The sequence below is a fragment of the Xenopus laevis genome, chromosome 2S (genome assembly GCF_017654675.1).
Source record: "Xenopus laevis strain J_2021 chromosome 2S, Xenopus_laevis_v10.1, whole genome shotgun sequence".
Taxonomy (NCBI): domain Eukaryota; kingdom Metazoa; phylum Chordata; class Amphibia; order Anura; family Pipidae; genus Xenopus; species Xenopus laevis.
Window position 1 is genome coordinate 144,429,760 of NC_054374.1, and position 26,369 is coordinate 144,456,128.

The 26,369-nt window shown below is 38.0% G+C and overlaps 1 protein-coding gene across 4 annotated transcripts in view; it reads right to left on the reverse strand.

Annotated features, from left to right (window-relative positions):
- The window catches only part of LOC108709943 (neurobeachin), a 444,274-nt gene that overhangs the window by 216,307 nt on the left and 201,598 nt on the right, over positions 1 to 26,369 (reverse strand). For all 4 annotated transcript variants that reach the window (XM_018250245.2, XM_018250244.2, XM_018250243.2 and 1 more), the window contains 2 exons: positions 25,842 to 25,969; positions 12,114 to 12,175 (listed from right to left, as the gene is read on the reverse strand). In XM_018250245.2, coding sequence (XP_018105734.1) covers positions 12,114 to 12,175; positions 25,842 to 25,969 — 190 coding nt within the window. The remainder of the gene's footprint in view (positions 1 to 12,113; positions 12,176 to 25,841; positions 25,970 to 26,369) is intronic.

Genomic DNA, 26,369 nt, shown 5'->3' on the forward strand with positions numbered 1-26,369 from the left:
CAATAGTGAAGATATTATGCCTTACTTCATCAAAGGTAATTAAAATGCTATCCATTTAATGGTCCCCATTCTGCAGTGAATACGCATATTCTGTTGATAGGCAGTTCGGGAAGATTAGTTGTCTGAAGAAGAGGTGATTTGTCGCCGGGCAACTAATCTCCCCAAATCTAACCATGTGTCTCTGCCCTTAAGATACTCTAGGAAGCCCAGCCTGAAGGTAATTTCAAGTGGGATTTGGAGGGTAAACACTTTTTGCCCTTGATGGTTTTGCCACTATGGTCGATAAAGTGATGATTAAATAGGTTTGTAACTTATACTTCGAGTAACTAGTATTGTAACTAATACTTCGAAATTCGACCATCGAATTGAAATACTTCGACTATCACAGTCAAAGTTTTTTTTCATCAAATTAGGGTATCCTGCGGTCGAAGTAAAATCGTTTGATCGAACGATTCAAAGGATTTCAGCGATCGATCGAATGATTTTACTTCGACTTCCAAAAACTTTGAAGTTCGACCATCGAATTCAAATACTTTGACTTTGAATATCGAAGTCGAAGGATTTTTCACAGAATTTGGCGATCGAACGAAAATCTTTCGATCATACGATTAAATCGTTTGAATCGAACGATTTTCCTTCGACTTCTAAAGACTTAGAAAACTGCTCTAGAAGGCCCCCATAGGCTAACATAGCACTTCGGCAGGTTTAATTTGAATCAAATTTTTTTTAAAGAGACAGTACTTCGATTATCGAATGGTCGAATATTCAAACTATTTTACTTCGAAACTAATTCGAAGTCATAGTATCCAATGGTCGAAGTGTCCAAAAAATTACTTCGAAATTTCTTTACTTCGAAAATTCCCTCGAATTCACTTCGACCTTTGATAAATTTGCCTCTAACCATAACACATTTTTTTTTAACAATTAGTAGATATTTTAGGAACATTTATATTTAGAAATGCAATTATGTATAAAACTAAAGAGAATAATGCTACTGCCACATAGGGTGGACCACACAATTTATATATTCGTTATAAATAGGTGGAATTCTGGATAGTTTGTTGCACTATATATATTTTGCAGGAACATAAAAGGGGAAATATAACCTATTTTCCTGCGAGTTACCCACCTCTCAAGCAGGAAAAGTTTATCGGTTTTGATGTTGCAGTATGAGAGTTAAGAAAACTATCCACCAAATCATCTGAACAAAATCTGGAAATAATTACAAGTAACAAAAAAGCCCTGTCTTCCTTCAGATAACTTTTTCTTTTCTTTTTTTAAAGCAGATCTGCAAGTCATCAAAGTAAACATGAAATGAATTTCAGCATGGCTGGTTTTGAAAATTCACTCCTATAGACGGCATCAAAGCTATGACAGACTGGGGAGACCAATGACAGAAATTGCCAAGAATAATAGATCTTTATTTAACACTTTAAGGGCAGAGACACACGGAAAAATTCAGGAGATTCAGACGCCCTACGACTAATCTTCGGGCGACTAATCTCCCCGAAAAGGCTTTCCGCCGGCTAGAATCGAAATCACCGGCGGGATGGCACTCGGAGCAATTAGTTTTCTGAAGTCACCCGAAGTTGCTTAACGAGTAAACTTCGAAAAACTAAGTGCTCAAAGTGTCATCCCACTGGCGATTTAGATTCTAGCCGGTGGGAAGGCTTTTCAGGGAGATTAGTTGCCCGAAGAAGAGGCGATTTGTCGCCTGGCGACTAAATCTTCCTGTGTGTCTCTGCCCTAATGAGTACATTTTGGGGACGCTCTATTGCAACTAGCTGCTCTTTCCATTATCATCAGTGGGACGTAACTGACCGTGATTTATTGTGTTCTGATCACTAACCCATAGTGATGACCAAGGTTGTCTCAAAGCAACAGTAACACCAAAAATTGAAAGCGTATTACAATATAATGTACTGTTTTGCTGCACTGGTAACACTTTATTTGCTTCGGGAAAATCAACCATAATTGATATAAAAAAAGCTGCTGTGTATCCATGGGGGGAGCCATTTAAAGCTAAAAAGGAGAAAAGGCACAGGATACACAGCAGATAACAGATAAGCTCTGTAGTATACAATGGAATTCTTCATAACTTATCTATTATCTACTGCAGAGATCCCCAACCAGTAGCTGGTGAGCAACATGTTGCTCACCAACCCCTTGGATGTTGCTCTCGGTGGCTTCAAAGCAGGTTCTTGTTTTTGAATTCCGGGCTTGGAAGCAAGTTTAAATTGCATAAAAACTAAGTATACTGCCAAGTAGAGTCTACTGTAGGCTGCCAGTCTACATAGGGGCTACCAGATGGGCAATCACAGCCCTTATTTGGCACCACCAGGGACTTTTTCATGCTTGTGTTGCTCCCCAAATCCTTTTACATTTGAATGTGGCTCACAGGTAAAAAAAGGTTGGGGATCCCTGATCTATTGTGTGCTCTATGGCTGTCTCCATGACTACACAACAGCTTGTTTATATAAACTATTTTGAGGCAACCACAGCTGTTTTACCAGTGCAGGGCAACAGTACATTATATTGTCATTCCTTATAAACACTTTAATTTTTTGGTGATATGGTTTCTTTAAGGACGGTGGTCTTGGTGCAATTGTTTCATCACCGATGTAATAACGTCCGTTTAGACTGTTTAAAGAGAAGCTAATCATAAAACTATGAAAAAAAGGGTCAAACTTGGTCCTTTTTGTAGTATGAGTGTCGCCAACCAACCAACTATGACAATATCATTACTGGCGAATGAGAGTTTGAATAATCTACATGTGATTTACTAGTCAAATATTTATTTATCAACTAAAGGTATGTAAAGGAAATGTCAACATTTCTTACCCTTCAACTAGATTTTTAAACAGGTAACTAATCAGCGCATACTTGGAAATTCCCATCCCCGTGGATGATTGTGTATGTTTGTATACAGACAGCCCAGCACTTAAGCAGTTAAGCATAACAAATGGGCTTCAAAATGTGATTGCAGTGGATATCCATTTCTTGAACTCATTTCATTGTAAAGCCACATATGGGAACCATAATGTGAAAAAACAACAAAATCATTTTTAGATAATGTTTTGCAGCCCATGCTGGCATTATGCTTTGCATATCATGAGGACGCGGTCGTCAAACAAAAACATAAGTGTTTTAAATCCAAGGAACAGACGGGAGCAAAATGAAGGGGCGATGGCCAATGGCTTCATACAAGGGTTTCCAAAGTCTTAAATACATATATTAAGTGACCTATAATTCCTCTGGGTAATGGTGCCTTGATTGCATAGCCTTTAGAGTCGAAACAGCCGCCCATATGAACTGAATTATCTATGACATGTACCTTCGGACGTTCGTAATCTGATATTTCATGTAAATTTAGACCATACCTCAGATGGGAGCCTCTGGCAATATTACATTTATTCAGGAGCTCAGATAAGCAAAAGAGAAAATCTGACATTTTTGCTAATCTCCAGTCGTTAACATGGAATTTCCCATGTACGGGCCATAAACATATTTCATTTGCTGTAGTAAATGAAAGAAAAACAAACTCTGCATTTCCACTTCCTTTTTTGTATGTATACAGAAACTGGATTCCTCCTCTTATGGGCAAAAAAAACTGTATAAAGCGATACAGAAACTCTTTAGACTGTCTTAAGTCATTGGAAAAACCACTGCAAGATTTATTTTTCAGCTATAAGCAGATGAATGATGGAACCTGCCCCCACAAAACATCAAATATCTTAATTGCAGATCTAGTTATAAACCTAGGGCAAAGGTTTTTAGACAGTTTTGGCACGAGCCTCCAACATTTAGTCAGAGCCCCACTTAACTCATAACAAGGTTCTGGTATATAAAAACATTATATCATAGTTCTAAGCATATATTACTAGTGATGGGCGAATTTATTCGCCAGGCGCGAATTCACGGCAAATTTGCGCGATTAGACGCCAGCGAATAAATTTGCGAAACGCCCGCAAAAATTGCGGCAAAAATTCGCCGGCGTCAAAAAAAAAAAATTTTTCCAAAAAAACGGACGTCGGCGTCAAAAACGGGCCCCGGCGTCAAAAAACGGGTGCCTCCGTCAAAAACGAGTCGCCGGCGCCGTTTCGCTAATTTTTCGCCGTTTCGCGAATTTCGAGCAAAATTTTAAGGGGCAGGTTTATTAAGGGTCGAATTGAAAATTCAAATTTTTTTTATGGTCAAAACTGTCAAATTCAACTAGGTAATTATCCAAACTCGATTTGAGTTTCTTAAAAACATTCAAATTTGATTTTCAAATTTTTCAAAGTCTTGCCCTTTAAGAATTCAAATTAGACTATTCGCCGCCCAATTACTGTACAAGTCAATGGTAGAGGCCCAGTGACCAATTTAAATATGTTTGCAGCCTTTCTGACATTCAAGTTTTTTTCGAGTTTGGTAGAATTTGAATCTCAATTAGTTCGGGTTTTATATTTTAAATTTTTTTAATAAATAATCGAATTTTCAAATTTAGAGCCAAATCGAATTCATGTGAATTAAAAAAAACTCACATGAATTTGAAATTCAAGCCTCGATAAATGAGCCTCTAAGGGTGAAGACACACGGAGCTACGAGTAGCAGCTACTTTTATACGGCTACAAAACACCAGAAAATACCCTGCTATAGACAATGTTGAGAATTGACTCTGCTAAAACCCACATAGAGACTGTGATCAATAAATTATCAGCATTGTCTATTTTTGTAGCCATGACAAGTAACTGCTACTAGTAGCCCCGTGTGTCTTCACCCTAAGGGCTTCACCCTAAGGGCTGTGGCCGACGGGGAGATTTGTTTCCAGTGATAAAAATACATGACTGCAGGCAACAAATCTCCCAAAAATGCTTCTCCATCAGCAATAACCAAAATTGCAGAAGGTAACACCAATACATCGCTTTGTTCTACTGAAGCAGTGTCAAGCTGCCTCTGGGGGAAACTACACCGGCGATTTCAGTTACTGCACATGGAGCAGCTTTTCAGGAGATTCATCACCTGTAGTTGTGCATTTTTATGGCGGTTGACAATCTCGCGCATAAGTTCAGCTTCCAAAAGTATCTAGGAGAGTAAACAGACATTCTCCCAAAATCTTGGCCTCACTGGTCTTGAGGCTGCTTCTTCTCAACATGCCAATGCTCTGAACACCGTAAGGGTTCAGTGATGGACCGTTCCACTGAAAAACTCGAAAAACTGTGCAATTTTGCAAAACAAAGTAAAATTTGCGTAACGCAAATTTTGATGACCGTGTAAATTTTGATGCTTGCATCAATTTTGATGCCCGCATTGACCTCAACGGGCGTCCGAATATTGTTGACGTGCGCCAGTTTTGAAACAAGTGACATTCCAACGTGCGTCCAATTTTTTTTGACATTGACGAATTTTCACCCCAGTTTCGGGAATTTATTTGCCGGTGGCGAAACGCAGAAATTCAACGCAAACTCGCGCCTGACGAATTTATTCGGCCATCACTACTGATGTTTACTGATTCACTTTCTTGCCACTGCTCTGCCAAAAGTTTCTTGGCTTTATGTGTGTTTCTAGTGCTCATTGTCATTCAATTTCAGTTCAGTATTTTTAGTATGTTCTGCTAGGGAATTAAAAAGATGTGAGAATACAATAAAATGCTGTATAACGAGTTGCTTTAAGCGTGAATGCCTGAAGACTTGAATGCTGGGAAAGTGTGCTTTGCAATTGTTGACATGCAGCGGGCCAGGATATATGGAAATGATGTTGGCTGATACTAAGTAGGCTCTGAAGTCTCTAAACAGATTGTGGGCCATAAAAGTTCCTTGTCCACCAGGGCCTGCTGGTTCGGCCCTTATGCAGATCAATAATAATGGAAAGGTTCAGGCACAGGGCTCTGGCCATTTCTTTTTTCTTTTTTTTTTTATGATGGGTGCCCCAACAGATGATGCTCCTTCTCATGATATGCAGAAGAGATGATGACTGAACCATGTCCTACTAATATTATAGGGCATTGTGTTAATCATATATGCAGCTTGCAAAAATAGCTCAAAAGCAAGTATTTTCTTTTTCAGACTATGGGGCTAATCTATTAAGCTGCAACATTTTTGGTTTGAGCTTTTTGACGCCAAAAATCCAATAAAAAGTTGTGGGGGGGGGGGAAGTGTGACTTTTTCAGGATTTACTATGCAACAAAACTGCAACAATTCCGAATATAAAAATACTCCAGCTAAACTGGTCTAAATCATGTAGAAGTCCATGGCAGATGTCCCTTTTACAACTGGAAGATCTTTCTTTGATTTGTGGTTTTAGAGGTTTTTGGGTGTTTTTGACGCTGATATTTTTGCAACAATACAAATAAAGTTGTGGTTACTGTTCGACAACTCAAAAACATTGCAGCTTTTCCCTCTTTTTCAGTTCAGATGTTTAAATACATTTCATGATCTTTCTGGTTTTAGAGAATGATATTTTAGTTAAGGTTTGAAAAAATGAGAATGTTGCTAAAAAGGCCTATGACTGCAGGGCAGCAAACTAAGCTCAACAGGAGGTCCATAAAGTTAACCAGCCAAAATGGGGTTCAAGGTAAAAATAAATGAATAAAAAAGACAAATGTTGAATTCATTAAAGGAACAGTAACACCAAAAAATGAAAGTGTTGAAATGGAATGACAATATTATGTATTGTTGCCCTGCACTATGTTTGATTAAGAAACACTACTAAAGACACAGTATATAACAGATAAGTTCTATAGAATCCCATAGAATACAGGGCCGGATTTACATAGTGGGCGCCCCTAGGCCAACTGCCGTTCGTCGCCCCTGTCCCCTCCCCTTTATTCGTATCATCTATGGGGATTGGCGCACAGTAAATTAAAAAAAATGATTGTATCTCCAGCGCATCCCCAGTGTTTTTGAACCAATGTGGGTGTGGTTGGGCAGCATGCCGCCCCCTAAAATCCTGCCGCCCTAGGCCTGGGCCCTGGTAGCCTTTCCACAAATCCGGGCCTGATTGTATACTACAGAGCTTATCTGTTATCTGCTGTGTATCCTGCGATTTTTCTCATTTTTTTTTAGCTTTAAATGGCTGACCCCATGGCTACCCAGCAACTTTTGTATATAAAATATTGTAGTGTTTCTGAAGCAAACAATACAATATCATACCTCCGAACTGTCCCGTTTTCAGCTAGTGATGGGCGAATTTATTCGGCAGTCGCAAATTCACGGCAGATTTCTACATTTCTCTGCCGAAATTCGTGAAATTGCAGCAACAATTCGCTGGCGGCAAAGTTTTTTTGATGCTGTTGACAATTCCGACGTCGGCGACAAGTAAACGGACGCCTATTTACTTTAATGCCTTGACCGACGTAGGAATTGTCGTTATTTCCAAAATGTTGGGAGATATGCTATATATTGTCATTCCATGAAAACACTTTATCATTTTTTTGGTGTTACTGGTCCTTTAAAACAAAAAGTGTAGCTTTAATCTTTGAATGTCTAAAGTTACTATTTAGCATTACTTGTGCTTGCAGTGATATTCTTGTGCTTTATTAATAGTACTGGCTGGAGAAGAAAGGCAGCGCTGGCTATGATTTAAGCCGTAAGATAAATGTTACTTGAAATACAAGGACAATGAAACCCAGATACAGGAGAGACTCAATTTCAAGAGACATAATTATGCCAATACTTGTAACTTATTAAACTAATGAAAGGAAAAAAAAAAGTGGCATAATGATTAATTGTACCACTGTATCTCTTTACAGTTTTGAAGCATTAATTTACTTTAAATAGCTTTGCATTAATGAATGGCCAACAAGGAATGCAGCTATGGGATATTTTATACAGAATGCTCAGGACCTGGGGATTTCTGGATATGGGGTCTTTCTGCAATGTGGATCAACAAACTTTAATTCAGCTAAAAATAATTTTAACATTAAATAAACCCAATAGAATTTAGGAGGTTATTTATCAAAATTTGGATTTGTGTAGTTTTAAGGATGCAAGGAATCCACTATTTTGGATTCGGCCGAACCCCCAAATCCTTCGCAAAAGATTTGGCCGAATACCGAACCCTAATTTGAATATGCAAATTAGGGGTGGGAAGGGGAAACATTTTTACTTCCTTGTTTTGTGACAAAAAGTTGCACGGTTTCGTTCCCCTAATTTGCATATGCAAATTAGGATTTGGTCTGGCTGGGCAGAAGGATTTGGCCGAATCCAAATTAGAATTTGTTATATCTTACTTTAGATCAAGCTTAAGGTACTGCTTAATTATTACAGAGAAAAAGTAATCATTTTTAAATATTTGGATAAAATGGCATCTATGGGAGACAATCTATCTGGATAACAGATCCCATACCTGTACAAGGTAGTGTTTTATTCTTACAGAGAAAAAGGAAATCGTTTTTAAAAATGTGAATTATTTGATTAAAAAAGTCTACAAGAGATGGCCTTCCCATGGTTCGCAACTTTCTGGATTACATGTTTCCAGATAACAGATCCCATACCTGGATTTCACTATTCCACCTTAATTTATAAAATGGAATTTTCTGCTATTTTTTTGCTATGTTATAAAGCAAGTCCTGTGCTCCTTAGAACTACTGTATATTGCCATTTTTTTTATACCAACATGGCAGCTGGTTGCAAAGGGCAAGTAATAAGCAACCAAATGGCAAAAGGGCTACTAGTTTTATTAATTCAATTCAGGACTGTTTAACAGAAGGAAGGAGGGACAGATTATGGCCCCAAGCATGCCCACGATCTACATAGACACTTTCTATGACATTATAGATAAGTATCCACCTTTCGAACATGAAATAGCAGACGACTGCACCGTTCCCTGGAATTAACTTGGACAGAACTGGTTATTTAGCATATCTATTGTAACGGTAGACTTGCAATCATTGCCTTCCTTTACTTGAGAGCCAAAAACTGCAACCTTTTAACCTTGCTAGAACACCTATTGGAAGTATCGTATCATTTTTCTATTTGCGAATCAACAAGAACTGTGATATTCGATATATACGAAAGACTGGATATTTTTTTAAATGAAAACCATTCACTTTTCTCCTTTATATCTTCAAAACATGCAATATGAAAACCCATTAGCTGCAATGGGTACATAAGGTTCTGGTAAATGTTGTTTGGAAAAAAAAGCACTGTAATAGGGTTTCAATTTCTCACTCTTTCCTTCAATCAATAGAAGAGGCAACATTTCATCTCTTGGGCCACTAATGGCAGGATCTGCTGGAGCCAGCAATGAGTAATGCTAGACCTCTGATTAGATGACGAGGCCATCACAAACCTCATATTACACTGGCCCTTTTTTTCATGTAAACTGTAACATTCTCCTCTTCAAACCAAAGGCTTTTGAAAACTGGAGGACGCAATCCAGCATGACATAAAGGCCATCTTGGAATTTTCTCTTGAAACTGGGGCTTCACCAGTAGGCAACAATTTGTGCCGTGCAGGAGATAGTTTGAAGTTAGAACCACATTGAGGATTCCTGCCAAGGATTTCTATATTTTTTAAACTTCTTACAAACCAATATTAAACCAAGCTCGAAGAGACCGAGACAGGACCTAATGGTTTCCTTATGGGAAGAAGCAAGCAGCTGGAGATACATGGGCATGAAAACAGCAGGTAAGACAATCCTTCATTTCACTAGTCTCAGCAGTAAACTCAAATAAATCCAATCATTTTCAGATCTGTGCAGCAATAAAGTGGAAGGAAGGAATATAACAAATTTTACCATAAAATTAGCAAGTAATGCTGAATTTTCCCGTTTTCTAGTCATTTAAAGCACATAACAGGAAACATAACTCATTTTCACATGTAGAGTTTATAAATAACAAGCACAGGGAACATATGTAACAGATTACCAGCAAGCAATGTCTCTATTTCATCCAATATGTGAGTATTTCTTGCTGGATATTCACTATAAAATTCTAATTTTGTCAAGGTAAAAATAGGTGGTGAAATATTAATACTTAAATTACTGGAGATAATATGGCCCCGAGGCACAGATATTACACAATAAAACTGAACAGTCAAAAGGAATAGAGAGACTAGAATCATGTCATGCCTAATACTATTCTAAACTATATTGGTTTCCTATTGATACATTATTTAGAAATAATAAATGACTGACAGATTTTATTTTAAAGAAAATTCAAAATAAAAAAGAATATGCTTATAAATCATTGTATTTTACCCAAACATCACCACGAATGAAGAATGAGAACTGCATAAAATATATGAAAGGAAGCATTAAGCATTTTTAAGGTATTACTATAGGACCTCAATGTTAAACTTTTCAAGGGGGTTTTTAATTTCAAGGAATTCAAGGAAAACACACATTCATTTTGGGACCTCAAAAAGGTATGAATTCCAGTAAAATGTAAAATCAGGAAATAAAAAATGGAGGGTCTTCATTGTAATGTTGAAATAAAGGTACAATGAATTTGTACAAGTGATAAAAAATGTACACGTTCTCGTGTTACTGTTATGTCCAGACTGCTTGATTTTAAGGAAGCCTTAGGAATCAAGCAGTCTGGACATAACAGTAACACGAGAACGTGTACATTTTTTATCACTTGATAAAAAAGATATATATAGATATATATATATAGATATATATATATATATATATATAGATAGATATAGATATATAGATGTATATATATATATATATATACACACACGGGTATGGGACCTATTATCCAGAATGATCAGGATCTGAGGCTTTCTGGATCTTTCCATAATTTGGATCTTCATAATTAAGTCTACTAGAAAATCATTTAAACATTAAATAAACCCAATAGGCTGTTTTTGCTTCCAATAAGGATTAATTATATCTTAGTTTGGATCAAGTACAAGGTACTGTTTTATTATTACAGGGAAAAACTAAATTCATTTTAAAAACGTGGATTATTTGATTATAATGGAGTCTATGGGAGACAGCCTTTCCGTAATTCAGAGTTTACTGGATAATGGGTTTCTGGATAACAGATCCCATACCTGTACAAATAAGGATTAATTATATCTTAGTTTAATTAATGGACAAGCTACTGTTTTATTATTAGAGAGAAAAGGAAATAATTTTTAAAAATTTGTATTATTAGGATAAAATGGAGTCTATGGGAGACGACCTTTCCATAATTCGGAACAATATATACCAATATTTTTTTTATAGATATATATATAATTTATGGAGCCAAACAGTAAACGACTCTTCAATTACAGCAGGTGCGGATATATAGAATCAAAAAAGGTGGTTTATTTCAACCTTTTTGGCTTCAACTTCAGCTTGCACGCAGGCAGTTGCTGGTTTTAGATTTCTAAGTGCACCAGCTCAAACTGTATATATATATATATATATATATATATATATATATATATATATATATATATATATATATATATATATATATATATATAAAAGCCGCACATCTCAGGACTTGTAAAAAATTTACGTTCATCTTTATTGGACACAAACTTTGTCCTAAGATGTGCGGCTTTATTCAGCTAAATGTTTTGAGATTAGTTGAAAACTGCACCCAGGCATCTGAATCACTGATTTTTCATGAGTGCCAATATTTAAATTTTTGATATATATATATATATATATATATATATATATATATATATATATATATATATATATATATATATATATATATATATATATATACACACAGAGCTTAATTCTGCCAAAATTAAAATACACTTTTGGAAATAACTTAGCATTAAACTAATGCTGGTCAGTTTCATAAATATGTGTGTATTACAAGTAACAGCTTCTTTTAAAAGTAGTAATAGGACAAAAGTGTGTTTATGCATATCATTTATATGGTATTATTTCTACCTGGAAGTGTGACTAGAGAGATGTTTATTTCTGTGATATCAGAGATACTTTTTTTGCGGAAACTGGACTTTCATCTCTGTGAGCAATTATTTTAATGCTTAGGTGTCATAAATACCAAAGTATAACTATCTTTACAGCTGTTGGCATTTTATGTAAAATGATAATATATATACAGACATCATTAGACTGTGGAAGGCTTCTGAGCTGTTGCATATAGTGAAAGTATCAATTTGACTGCAGAATCACCCCCAAAAAAAACCCCAATAGTTCATATAACTCACCTGCGAGCAAAGCAGCATAACCAACTCAACCACCGAGGTGCTCGACTTCATGCAGACTAGTCCTGTGTTGAGATAGGAAAGATCATGTTAGACAATGTAATGGATTATAAAATGCACACCTCCCAATTGTCCCCTTTATAGCGGAAAAGTCCCGATTTTGACAGCTCAACCTGCAATCCTGGGTTTGTTACTGAAAAATGTTCCGACTTTCTCTTTGATCTCCTGCACTGACCAGCCAGAAAAAAAGATACAAGGTTTCTAACTTAATTGGCTTTTAGCAGAGAGCCCAGAATACGTACAGGTGCATTCAGATAGTTTTGTAACAATTTAAGACAAGCAAAGAAGCAATTGTTACAATTTAAAATAAGCAGGTCTCTTGGGGGAAACTGTGACTTGCAGCTTAAAGGGCAATTAGCCATCATTAGCAAAACTGTAATAACACATAAAAACCACAGAAATGTGTTCAAACCTGCCAAATTTTATAAAACGTAAATGGTAATTAAGGGGTGTGGTCACACAAATGGACGTGATCAAAATGTTTGCCATGCTACGCGCGAGAGAACTTTTATCCCTCTTTCTATTTCCGAAATGTTGCAAGGTATGTAAAATGTAATGATACAAACGTTAGCAAACAACTGTTCAGCTCAGTTTCAATACCACTTGCCAATCTGCTGCTGTGTAGGTTCAAGAATATTCTACAACTCACCCCGTATACTGCATGCATTTTCTAACTCAATTTTGTGGCGGCTAATTATGAACCATCGTTCCATTTCCATGATATACAGATGGAGTTCACGTGTTTCAGATTACTCATAAGCAATTTAAATTTAGAGAATAATAGGAAAAAACAGATTCCTGTGGATTGCATAAAATAAAAAGAGAGATGGCAGTTTACCACAAATCAATAATATAATTAGCCCGTTAATTGGTTCTTATTCTGGTGGAAATCTGGGGATCAAGTCTGACTCATTTATAACTAAGAGTGGCCATACATGGGCAGATTAAACCTGTCGATATCCTTTAGACCAATTCGGCAGTTTATCTGTCCGTATATCGGGTGTTCAGACGGGTCTCCCTGATCGATATCAGGCCAAAAATCAGACAGATTTTTTTTGCCGATTGAGGATTTGCAGATTAACCCAATATTGTCCTGTCTTTGGTTGGGATTCTGGCGACCTTGCCAAACGAGCAGATCTTATCGTGTATGGCCACCATTATTTATTCTATGTGTGTCCACAAGTTATACGCCCGCTTAAGGTGGCCATAGATGCAAAGATCCGCTTGTTTGGCGACATTGCCAAATGAGCCGATCTTTCCCCGATATGCCACTCAGGCATGGCTATATTGGGGGTAATCTGAATGTTCGGCCCTATGGCCAAACAATCAGATTACGATGAGAGTGCAATGGGCTCCTGCGGGACGGTCGGGACAAAATCAAACCTGTCCGATCGACCAAATGACCGATTTCAGTCGGACGAAAAATGGCGGGACTCTCCACACACGGCCCGAAAATCGTACGAATCCTCGATTCGCACGATAGAATCTTTGCATCTATGGCCAGCTTTACATCTATGGGAAAGGGACCTTCTTCCTTGACTCTTTGCCCTTTAATGTGAATGTAATTGTATTCTGAGCTTACTGATATATGATTATTGTATTAAATTCTGTTTCCACTGATGAGTCCACAAGAAGTCATATAATATCTACATACATTTCCTTTATCATCAGCTTCATTTTGATCTGATATATATACAGAAATAAGTACGAGTCTCCCCAGCAGTACCAAGCACTTCCAATGATTTCTTCATTAAGCACAGGACACCTAGGGGCAAATTCTCCAAGGGTAGAATATCGAGGGTTAATTAACCCTCGATACTCGTCTGGGAATTAAAATCCTTCGACTTCGAATATCGAAGTCGAAGGATTTTAGCGCAAATAGTTCGATCGAACGATTAAATCCTTCGAATCGAACGATTCAAAGGATTTTAATCCACCGATTGAAGGATTATCCTTCGACCAAAAAAACCTTCCCCATAGGCTAACATTGGGTTCGGTAGGTTTTAGATGGTGAACTAGGGGGTCAAAGTTTTTTCTTAAAGAGACAGTACTTCGACTATCGAATGGTCGAATAGTCAAACGATTTTAGTTCGAATCCTTCGATTCAAAGGCGAAGTCGATGGTCGAAGTAGCCCAAAAAACACTTCGAAATTCGAAGTTTTTTTACTTCGAATCCTTCACTCGAGCTTGGTGAGTTGGCCCCTTAATGATGCTTATTGAGAGAATGAAACAGAATAACCAGCAGAGAGTTTGATAACTGCTCGACTGATAAATGGGCATCAGTCCCCAGGAAGTTTACACTGTATTTACTTTCATTTACCCAAGAAAGACCTCAGCGCCATTTATCTTCCCTTGTTCCTTATTAAGTGACTTAGTACAGCTTCTCATTTGCTTGTAATCACTCACGTTGGGAAAAACACCAATAGGCAACATAATTACAAAAACGGGGGCATATGTCTAAATCTGTGTTAAAAATAAATGGCATAGAAATACAGCAAAACATCCGCACCCCAACACCATGTAAAATCTCCTGTATGCAATGATTTGATGCATGTGTGTAACCGACTATAACTATTATAGCTTAAAGAGAGGGAAAGAGCCTTGAATTTTTCTGCTTTTTACTCTACAAAATCTTGCTGACTGAGTTTGTCCCATTGAATTTAATGGGTTACACCGGGCCTGAGGTATACCACAATAAAGGTGCAAATATAGTGGAATAAAACAAAAATCTTTAAAAAAAACTACAGTTGATCCCTGCTGGTTTCAGCAAAGGCAACCCAGAGCATTATATGTTTCAGCAAAGGCAACCCAGAGCATTATATCACCCATAAGGAGAACACATGCCACTTAATTTACAATGTATACAAGTATAGGGTCTATTATCCAGGATGATCAGGACCTGGAGTTTTCCAGATAAGGGATCTAAACATAATTTGGATTGCCATAACTTAAGTCTGATAAAAATTGGTGGATTGTTGTGCCACCATTTATGGAATCATGCAGTTTAGTTACATCAAGAACAAACTACTGGTTTATTATTACAGAGAAAAAGGAAATTAGAATTACAGTAAAACTGCACCGGCCGGGGGTTCATTCAGCGAACACCACGGAACGATCGGCTTCCTTCTTCTTCTAAAGTTTGTGAAAAGCCAAACTTTACCTAAGAAGCCGGCTACTTCCTTCTACTGTGTAAGTGTCTCCCCCGGGAAATTTGAAGGAAGAAGCCGATCACTCCATGGTGCTCGCTGGAAGAACCCCCGGATCCCAATAAAATATGCCTTCCGTCTCCTTTAAAGGAGAACTAAAGCTTAATAAAAAAAGTAGCTAGAAATGTTGTACATTGTGTTTTGTGCTTCTGTACCAGCCCAAGGCAACCACAGCCCTTTAGCTGTAAAGATATGTGTCTCCAAAGATGCCCCAGTAGCTCCCCATCTTCTTTTCTGCTGATTCACTGCACATGTTCTGTGCTGCTGTCACTTACTGAGCTTAGGGACCCACTCACAATAACAGTACACATACAATAGAAATGTCCCAGTATAAGGCTGATTAGTAATTAATACAGATAATTACTACATGCCAGAAACATAAACCAGTGCAATTAGTGTTAGAATTTAATAATCAGCCTTGTAGCATCAGCTTATATTACAGACCAACCTCGTTTTCTGCTGGATAATTAGTGACGACCCCTAAGCTTAGCTTCTCAACAGCTGCTCAGAGCCCACAGACACTTTCCAAGATGGTGACCCCCTGTGACAAGTTTGAAGTCCTGGATCTTTGCTGCTATTGACAAGCTGAAACTTTAGGCTGGTGCAATAAGTTCATTATATAAAATAAGGCATTTTTAGCCACATTCATTTTTAAGGTTTAGTTCTCCTTTGAGCAATTAGTGGGGAAAAAATAAGGCACTTTCACAATATGAGGAGACAAATTTATTAGTTTTAGTTTTATCATGAATTTGAATAAATCAGCCCATTAGGGCACAGAGGTTAAAAGAGTATCTGTTTATTTCTCTGTTGATGAGAGCAGCCCAGTCCATGCAGCAGGTTACTGCTTAATAGTTACCACTTGTCTGCTTACAGCGGCATGTCAACCAAATCTCAGCCATGTCGTACATCATGCAGCGCTGAGAGTAGGGAAATATGTAAACAATAATTCTTATTCTGACTTCAAGCACTTCCGTGAATCAAAGGCAAAATTTGACGGAGTAGGATCACTAGGTCATTTAGCAACAAGTACTCCGTATGCTAATGGAGCGCCAGTTTTATAATGTTTTTAGATTCCTACCGCACACCTCCAATTCACCAATCCTGCAGTAGTGGTGCGTCCTTCCGTTGACCAGGCCGGGCCACCCAAACAACGTGTATTTTTGAAGAAACGGATCCGCACACACAGATTGTTGCAGTCGGGGAGTATCCCCTTTTATTTGCCACCAAACATTCAATGTTTCGGGGGGGCACACCCTCCCTTCCTGATGAAGGGAGGGTGTGCCCCCCCGAAACGTTGAATGTTTGGTGGCAAATAAAAGTGGATACTCCCCGACTGCAACAATCTGTGTGTGCGGATCCGTTTCTTCAAAAATACGCGCCAGTTTTATAAGCCAGACTTAAGATTTAAAAAAAATCAAGTAATTTGATATTTTTAAAAATTTTATTTTTTTTTGTGCTTTTTTTTCTTGTCAATAAAAATTAGGACTACAATCTGCTGTCTGCCATAAAATATGTTTTTCTCCTGATTAAAACCAGATAATGGATATTTTCTTTACTGCGAAGCGAAGCAAGTATACTACTAATTTGCAGGGATTACAATTTATAAGGACAGACGTTCAAAAAGTAGAAAAATGAAGAGGATTTTTCATAGAATTTTTACAAAGTCTACACTAAAGCAAGAGATGTTCTACTTTTTTGCTCTGTAGAACAGAAGGCTGTGATTTTCCTGTTTGAACAGACTAGATTCTTCATGTCTGTGTTAAAGTGGACCTGTCACCCAGACACAAAAAGCTATATAATAAAAGACCTTTTCAAATTAAACATGAAATACAATTTCTATTTTTTATTAAAGCATTCATAGCTGTTGTAAGCTCATTTAAAAATCTCAGCTGTCAATCAAATATTGTCTGCCCCTCCTCTATGCCTATTACAATTACTTTCACTTTCCATTCAGCACTTCCTAGATGTCACTGCTCTCCACGTTCCCCCGTTTTTTTTCGCCATTTAATTGTGTAGCCAGGGCACGGGGATTGACATCAGGTGTACAAACAATATTCTGAGATGATACAAGGCTTGCTTTAATTACAGTGTCCACAAAATGGCTCCTGCCTGCTTGCTATAATTATGAATTCCCAGACTGAAGGAAACAAGATTCAAATAATTTCTATAGTGTCATTAAAGTTAATTTTACTTGACAAACGTGATAAAATAGGATTTTGAAAAAAAAATTTTGGGTGATGGGTCCCCTTTAATAATAAATTAAGGCAGTGCTGAACTTCTTGCATGTTATTTGAAGGACCTATGTTTTATTAAAAATGTGGTACAGGTATGGGATCCGTTATCCTGAAAACCATTATCCAGAAAGTTCCGAATTACGGAAAGGCCGTCTACCATCGACTAAATTATAATCAAATCATCCAAATTTTAAAAAATGATTTCCTTTTTCTCTGTAATAATAAAATAGTACCTTGTACTTGATCCCAACTAAGATATAATTAATCCCCACTGGAAGCAGAACCAGCCTATTGGGTTTATTTAATGTTCACATGATTTTCTAGTAGTAGGTATGAAGATTCAAATTATGGAAAGCCTCATTAACCCGGAAAACCCCAGGTCCCGAGCATTCTGGATAATAGGTCCCATACCTGTAAGTCAATGGACAGACTAAGGTCCATAAAAATGCCTTAGAGGGCCACATCTTGAGTGCGGGCCTCCAAATGGACATGGTAGGAAGAAATGATGAAAAGCCTTGAATTAGGTAGACTGGAGCTATATATGTCTGTGGGACACATTTACTTAGCTCGAGTGAAGGATTAGAATATAAAATACTTCAAATTTCGAATTATTTTTTTGGCTACTTCGACCTTCGACTTCGAATCGAACGGTTCGAACTACAAATCGTTTGACTATTCGAACATTCGATAGTCGAAGTACTGTCTCTTTAAAAAAAACTTCGACCACCTACTTCGCCACCTAAAACCTACCAAGCACCAATGTTAGCCTATGGGGAAGGTCCCCATAGGCTTTCTTGGCAATTTGGGATCGAAGGAAAATAGTTTGATCGATGGATTAAAATCCTTCGAATCGTTCGAACGATTTTTCGATCGAAGGAATTTTGCTAAATCCTTCGACTTCGATATTCGAAGTTGAAGGATTTAACTTTGAGGGTCGAATATCGAGGGTTAATTAACCTTCGGTATTTGACCAATAGTAAATGAGCCCTATGTATTTGTTCTTCCAACATATGCAGACGGGGATTATATATGTCTATATATTTCTCCTTGCAACATACATGGCAGATTAACAGGAAACAAAATGTTGCAGACTACTCAATTGATGGATAATTAAGGTCTGCACCATCTGGATGCTTTAGGGTCACCACCCCCTGGACTAGTACCTCCCAATCAGAGCTGAAGTCTTAGTGAGGCAAACTCTAAAAATATACAAAAGTCATTCATAACCTGTAAAATATATCCTTATACACAATAATATGTATGCTCTCATACAACGCCAGATGGACTCATACACCGGGTGCTTAATTTCCCCCCATACTCCAGGCAATCACTGACAAAGAAGAAGAATCACTGCTGCTTCACTCAGAGAACATCATGATTTTATTCCTGGCTGCTCCACTTCACTTCCCCAAGACTGACTTTCGGATCATTCATCAGTTTGTATCATAAGAGCCTGTGATCTGCTTTCCAACTATGAATCAAGAGATCAGGTTTAAAGTTCTCTGATCAGCAAATGTGTTTTCATTACCAAAAAAAAAAAAAAGTCTAATAAAAAAAACATTCTATACCAATAGAAATCGCTTATGTTAACGCATTCAAAGTCCCGTGTAAGAATACAGTACGTAGACTTTTAGGGTCATATTGACTTTGAATTTTGAGCCTTTAAATGGGGCACATAGGGCATGACCTTAGCCAGTCTGGGATGAATTGCTTGCAGCTACAATGAAATAAATGCAATGCCTTAAACTAAAATAATTAACTGAAATAATTACTATCCATGCGTAAGTTATATTGCTTATTAATAAAAAAATATTCTATAATATGTGAATGATAAACAGAAAAAAATGGAAGTTGCATATTAAATTGCATTTAACCTTTAATTCCACTGGGGCTCCCTGTAACATTCTGAGTGTTTACCTGCTGGCACTGAAGGCGTTAAAGGAAACCCCCTATCCATATGAAGTAAGAGCACAGTTTTGATCCGTTTTATTTTTATTGCTACAATATGTGTAGGAGTCTAGCAGGATACCACAGTCATTTTGTCTGGACTCTATCAAGGTTTGTCTACGTTTTCCTTTGAGTGATTTCCCTTTGCACCAGCCCAAAAAAAAACCCTTTGCACAACTGGTATCAATTGTAATCCAAGCACAGAAAACTAAATTATAATGTTTTGTTTGCTTGGATTAATTTAGAAAAAGAAACTTTAAAATTGGCCTAATTTGCAGAGCCAGCCATCGTATTTGTGCTTTCACTTTAAAAACATATTTAAGAAAAGAAAATCGCTTCACAATGTGGAATATTTTGCCATTTATTAAAAAAAGTATCTTATAGTATTTATATTTACACACACGTATTTAAACACAATGCTTGTTTCTAACCTAAGTCCTGTCATTTATATTAATGGTCATTTATAATAGTCAAGCAGATGTTTCATTATGGTTGGAAAAGTAATTATTAATTAAAAAAGCAAAACAGTTTACCCTTAAGTTCTTCTCTTTTGAGACAGATGTAAAGTAGCACATTTGTGGTCAAAGTTGTAGGCCATTAGTATACTCCACTGTCGAGTTCATTGGTAGAGCTACAAAAGTAATGATGGGCGAATTTGTCCCGTTTCGCTTCGCCACGAATTTAGCGAATTTCAAAGTTGACGCCGGCGCCCATTAAAGTCAATAGTCGTCCACTATCGTTGCCGTTTATCGTCGCCTAAATTGGCGCCAGCATCAAAATAACTTTAATGCCGGGGTCGATATCGTCGCCGGAGTCAAAATGTTTACGAGGCTGGCGAATTTTCGCTGTAAATTCGCGAGTTTATTAGCCCGTGGCGAAACGGGCAAATTCTTCGCAAATTCACGCCTGCCGAATAAATTCGCCCATCACTATACAAAAGCATTGATAGTTGATCAGGCACTATGAAAGAAGAGGGTCAAAAAGACCTGGAATACTAAGCTCATGAGCTGTATTTGCACTAGAATTAGGTTTGTCGTCCTTCTGATTTTGACCTGGATACACCGGTTTTCAGAACTGCTGTCCAGGTCATAATCAAACCAAACCAAATGAGGAAAAATGGGCAGGATCCCCCTCAATTGACATGGCGATCAGCCAATTGCTTATAGCTACATCATAGCCCGGCCCGCCCAACTGACCTGCCCCCATGACATTACGGCCTGTCCAGATCTATTAAGAAGGTGACTTGAATATTTTCAAAATTAGATCGATAAAATGATAGATAAACAGACAGACATAATACAGGTATGGGACCTATTATCCAGAATGCTCAGGACCAGGGGTTTTCCGGACAATGGATTTTGCCGTAATGTGGATCTTTATACCTTAAAGGGGTGGTTCACCTTTTGGTATGTTATAGAATGGCAAAATCGAAGCAACTTTTCAATTGGTTTTAATTATTTATTTTTGATAGTTTTATAATTATTTGCCTTTTTCTTCTCTTTGCTGCTGCCAAATGGGCGTCACTGACCCCCATCTAAAAAACAAATGCTCAGTAAGGCCTCAAATGTATCGTTATTGCTACTTTTTATCCCTCATCTTTCTATTCAGGCCTCTCCTATTCATATTCAAGTCTCTTATTCAGATCAATGCATGGTTGCTTGGGGGATTTGGGCCCTAGCAAACATATTGCTTCAAATGCAAATTTTAGAGCTGCTGAATAAAAAGTTAAATAACAAAAAAAAACACAAATAATAAAAAATGAAAACCAATTGCAAATCTTACTAAAAGTTATCTCAAAGGTGAACAACCTGTTTAAGTCTACTAGAAAATTATGTAAACATTAAATAAACCAAAAAGGCTGCTTTTTCTTCCAAGCAGGGATCAAGCACAAGGTACTGTTTTATGGTTACAGAGAAAATATTTTTTTTAAAAATTTGGATTATTTTGCTTACTGATTAATATAATAATATAATTCTTAGCTTTCTGGATAATGGGTTTCCTGATAACAAATCCCATACCTGTATAATCATTTTCTGTACAGTGCCAGGAAAGTTCCATAGGATTGTATTGGAAGTATTTTCATCTTGACAGTATGGGGCTCATCCATCAGTGTTCAAATTAAATTTTTTTATTGATATTAACATTTTTTTGCTAAACTAAACTCATGAACTTGAATTAGGGGTTTCAAACGCGGACGTTCAATATTTATTATGCAAAAATAAATAAATAAATGTAACAAAAACTCATGTAAAAATGTGGCATCCAAGATCTAGTGAATTCACGTAAAAGCCAATAGGTGTTGTCTATGACCCAAATTCACTAAGCGCCGAAGCGCCTAACGCTAGCGTCGATTTTCTATCATTGGGCATTTTCGTTACTTCGCAAATTCACTAACGACCGCTGGCGTAAATTCGCTAGTGTTACTTTGCACCCTTACGCCTGGCGAATTTTCGCAACGGACGTAACTACGCAAATTCACTAACCCGCGCAGTGTACTGAAGGCTACCTTTTTCGCTAGACTTCCTTCGCCACCTCAGACCAGGCAAAGCGCAATAGACTAGATAGGCATTGCTTCAAAAAAAGGTTTTCTATATTATGGGTGATAGGCTGAAAAAGATTGAAATTTTTTTTGGGGCTCCCCTCCTTCCCCCCTACATTTCCTAACTCATGGCAACTGAACTATACAGTGGGCACATGTGTAGGGCAAAAAAAAAAGGTTTCCCAGGCATTTGTAGTGATTCTACGTATTCCTCCATTGAAATTTGAATTTGGCGCCGTATGCAAATTAACCATCGCTAGCGTAACTTCGCTTCGATTAGCGAATCAACGCTAGCGCAACTTCGCAACCTTACGCTACCCCTGTGCGCAACTTCGGCTTTTAGTGAATTTGCGGAGCGCTGGCGAAACTACGAATCTTAGTGAATTTGCCTCTAAGTATTTAAAAACATCATGGACCACATACGAACTAAAAGGGGGACCTTGAGTACCTAGTAATGCATCTAAAAACCTTAGAGAAGGGGGTCAGGTGCCGTATTACCCCCTTATACACAAAATCAGATTTAATCATTTTCAATTCTGAGCATTTTATGAAATCAGACTGTGCAAAACTTGATCAAGCTTTTCAAATTGAGCTTTTTTCAAAAAATACTTACTACAGATCTCAAAACTCTGTTGCCTTAAACAACACATAATTGCATTAATGCATTTTATTTTTATTTATTTTTTTAAAACTACAAATTTAAAATGGCTTGAAAATTGAAAGAAACCCTCTGTTGATATTTTTTATATATTTTTTTTGTTTGAAATTTTTTTTTTCATTATTGAAATTGAATTTTGAAAACTTGAATTTAATAATAATCTTATTTTATTACGATTTTCTGGAATTGCCAGATAAAATGCAAGCTTGAATTGTAATATATCAGGCCTTTAGTCTGTACACTTTAGAAGCATTAAATTTTTATTCTACAGCAGTTTTATTCTATGCAGTCCATGAAAAAAAATTATTATAATGTAGGAAAGATCCAGTACAGGGAAAATACAGAAGCAACCTCTTCTAAAGAAGGACTTTTTGCTTCTTTTTATTGGTCTTTTAAGAACATCACACACCCACCCCTTAGGGCAGAGACACACGCTCAGATTCGGGTAGATTAGTCGCCCATCGACAAATCTCCTCTTCTTCGGGACGACTAATCTCCCTGAACTGCCTCCAGCCGGCTAGAATGTAAATCGCCAGCGGGATGGCAATCAGTGTGCTTCATTTTCCGAAGTCGCCCAAAGTTTGGGCGACTTCAGAAAACAAAGTGCTCCATGTGCCATCCCGCCGGTGATTTAGATTCTAGCCGGCGGGAGGCAGTTCAGGGAGATTAGTCGCCCCGAAGAAGAGGAGATTTGTCGATGGGCGATTAATCTCCCTGAATCTGAGTGTGTGTCTCTGCCCTAAAGATGAGAGGATCCAGGAAACCCTAGTTTTTGTATGGCTGGTACTTGCAAAAGGGAAAAAAAATCCTTAAAATGCTGGAATTGCAAAGGCGAGATCTTCTGCAACCTTCCACACCATTGATAAACCAACCATGGAAGCTTTGACATGGAAGCAAGCTTACAGTTAATGGCGCAAACAGCATTTTATCCACTGCGGTCAACCAATGGAGAACAGAGGTGGACACAATGCCCATGTTAATGCTTTTGATATTATGAAAAGTGGCCTGGCTGATGCACATGGAGTGGTGACTGAAGACCTCCATTCATACGTCTCATGTGTGCCAGCCATAACAGCAGGACTGTTGACTAGATGAGAAAGGTGATTTGACCAGCGCTGTTTTCCACCAGCAGCAGCAGTCAAAATTCCCCATGTTAATCAAATCAAATAATAATTTATAATCTACAACTTCTACATTTATAAATACAAACACAGTTTCTATGGGTTATGCACTCAGTACTGATATATACAAATCACTTGTAGGGTAGCAGCCTCCCATAGTACCGCTACAGGCCTCCATAACCCAAAGTAAATATTTAAGGACTTTCTTTTTGGCATATTCAAGCAAATACCTGAAAAAGATGTATATTGTGAATGAAACAAGAGTTTAAAAGACACATCAATCTTCTAAAATAACCCATAGTCATGCCACACTGTCAATTAAGAAATCAGCCTTAAGCCTAAATGAAAAGCAGATATCCTGAGCCGCTGACAAATTACATGCAGGATAAGTGTTTTATGTTGCAATATATCTTTTTCACTAGACATAATAAGATAGGAGCTCAGGGAAGTGGCTGTTTTTTTGTTTTAAAGGCATTTGTTCATAAATCATACACACAACTGCTTACTCTGACTCTGAAACCCTTCCGCTTGGTATGTTAAACACAATACGCAGAACTATATTGTATTTCAAAGAGGCAAAGCTGAAGCAGTTTGACGTCCTTCTGAGCCAAATGGAAGTGTTGGAGTTTCAGGACTTAGTAATCAAGTTTAACTATTTTCCAGATTTAGTGGATAGGTTTTTTCTTTATAAACACATTTACTTGCACAGCAAAGACCATATTAAATAAGCTTTTCTAGAACAACTATATATATACAAGGAATAAAAACCTTCATAAAGTCTATGTGTAACATCCGCCGTGTGCCAGCGCCTAAATGCTGGCGCGCATCAACTTAGGCGCCGGCGCATAAACGCCGGCGTGCATCAATTTAGGCGCAGGCGTCAAAACGCCGGCGCACGGACCCTCCCGCCAAAACACTTAGGTGTAATGACCTCATAATGGTGCGTCTATTCTCCTATTGGCTGTTGATGTGCCTGTCCTTCCTCAACCTGCTCCTGATTGGTTCCTGCTCCCTTAAATACCTTCCTCCTCTCATTGCCCAAGCTGGCTTCAGTTTCTAGTGTTCCGCAAAAGCCCTGGTTGTCCGTGTTCCTGTTTGACCCTCTGCCTGTTTTCCTGGACCTTCGAACCTTCGCTACCTGAAACCGACCTCTGCCTGAAACTCGACTACGCTTTTGTTTGATCCCTTGGTACCTCGCTTCTCTGACTTCTGGAACTGACCTTGCCTGAACTTGACTACCTTCTTGCCTGATCCCTTGTACTACGCTTTGGTAACACGCTTGGCTCCTTTGCTGTCTCCGCCGCAGAAAGCCCGGGCCCCAAAAGGGCGTCAGTGAAGACCGGAGCCATAGAGGAGTTCCCGTTGCCACCAGTCCTCCGTGGACCAGCCATCTTCCTACGGGATCCCAGGTAACAGAACGTTTCACTATGGTAGTAATATCCTCTAATGTTTCCCCAGTGCACAAAAATAATCCAACCAATCAGATGTATGTATGCTTTCATTATAAGGGTGCCACACGAGGAGATTCGGGGAGATTTTGTCGCCTGGCGACTAATCGCCACGTCTTTTGAGCGACTATCTCCCTGAACTGCCTCAGCGTTTTTCCCCATAGGCTACAATGAAAAGTCGCCTGCACTAATGCACATGCGGCGATACGTTTTCTATAGTCGCCCGAAGTTGCCTCACTGTGTGCGAGAGCCGACTTTCTTGCAGAGTCTATATATTTTGGCCAGGTTCTGAGCGTAAGCTCCAGTGGGCAGGGCGCTTGCTATGCCCTGTTCAACACAAGTTCAACTACATCTGTGGGGCTGCAGCTCACTGTTACTGAACTCGAATAACATAAAATGAATGAGAACACAGAGGGTTTCCTCCAACTATGCAAGATGAAGTTTTTAAGAAAGATTTTATTTAAACACGCATTCATTTTTCGGTAGAACAATAATAAAAAGAAACAGTAAATATTTACCTTCAATTAAAAGCTCTTGTCCATGGCTTCCAAGTAATGTCCGGGACAGAAAGGGGGCAAAATCAACAAATATTTCCCGCAATAGAGGAGCCACCTTCTCTAAAGCTCTTTCAAGTTTGGCTGTAATACTGTGAAAAATAAGAATACATTTATTCTGTTTAGGTTACTCACTAATTGATATTCACAGACACATAGAGATCTCATTTGAATGAATCAGGGATGGGGGGATATGTTCAGGTGCAGAAAGGGATTGTAGGGGTAAAACTAGCAAAGGCCAAGGTCATTCCTGTTCTGCATTCCTAGTCCAGTCTACTACCCCTTACACAATGATACTAGCGCAGTCATGTAAAGGTAGGCTAAAAAACTGCTGCCCTATGTCTTTAGGCCATTCTGACCTTACCACAAATAAAGAACTGATCCCCCCTACATAGACTATTAACGGATAAGTTAACTTTTAAAATAAGTGACTGTAAAACTGATAAGAATGCTATTCTAAGCACTTTTGTATTTTACATTCATTATTTATTT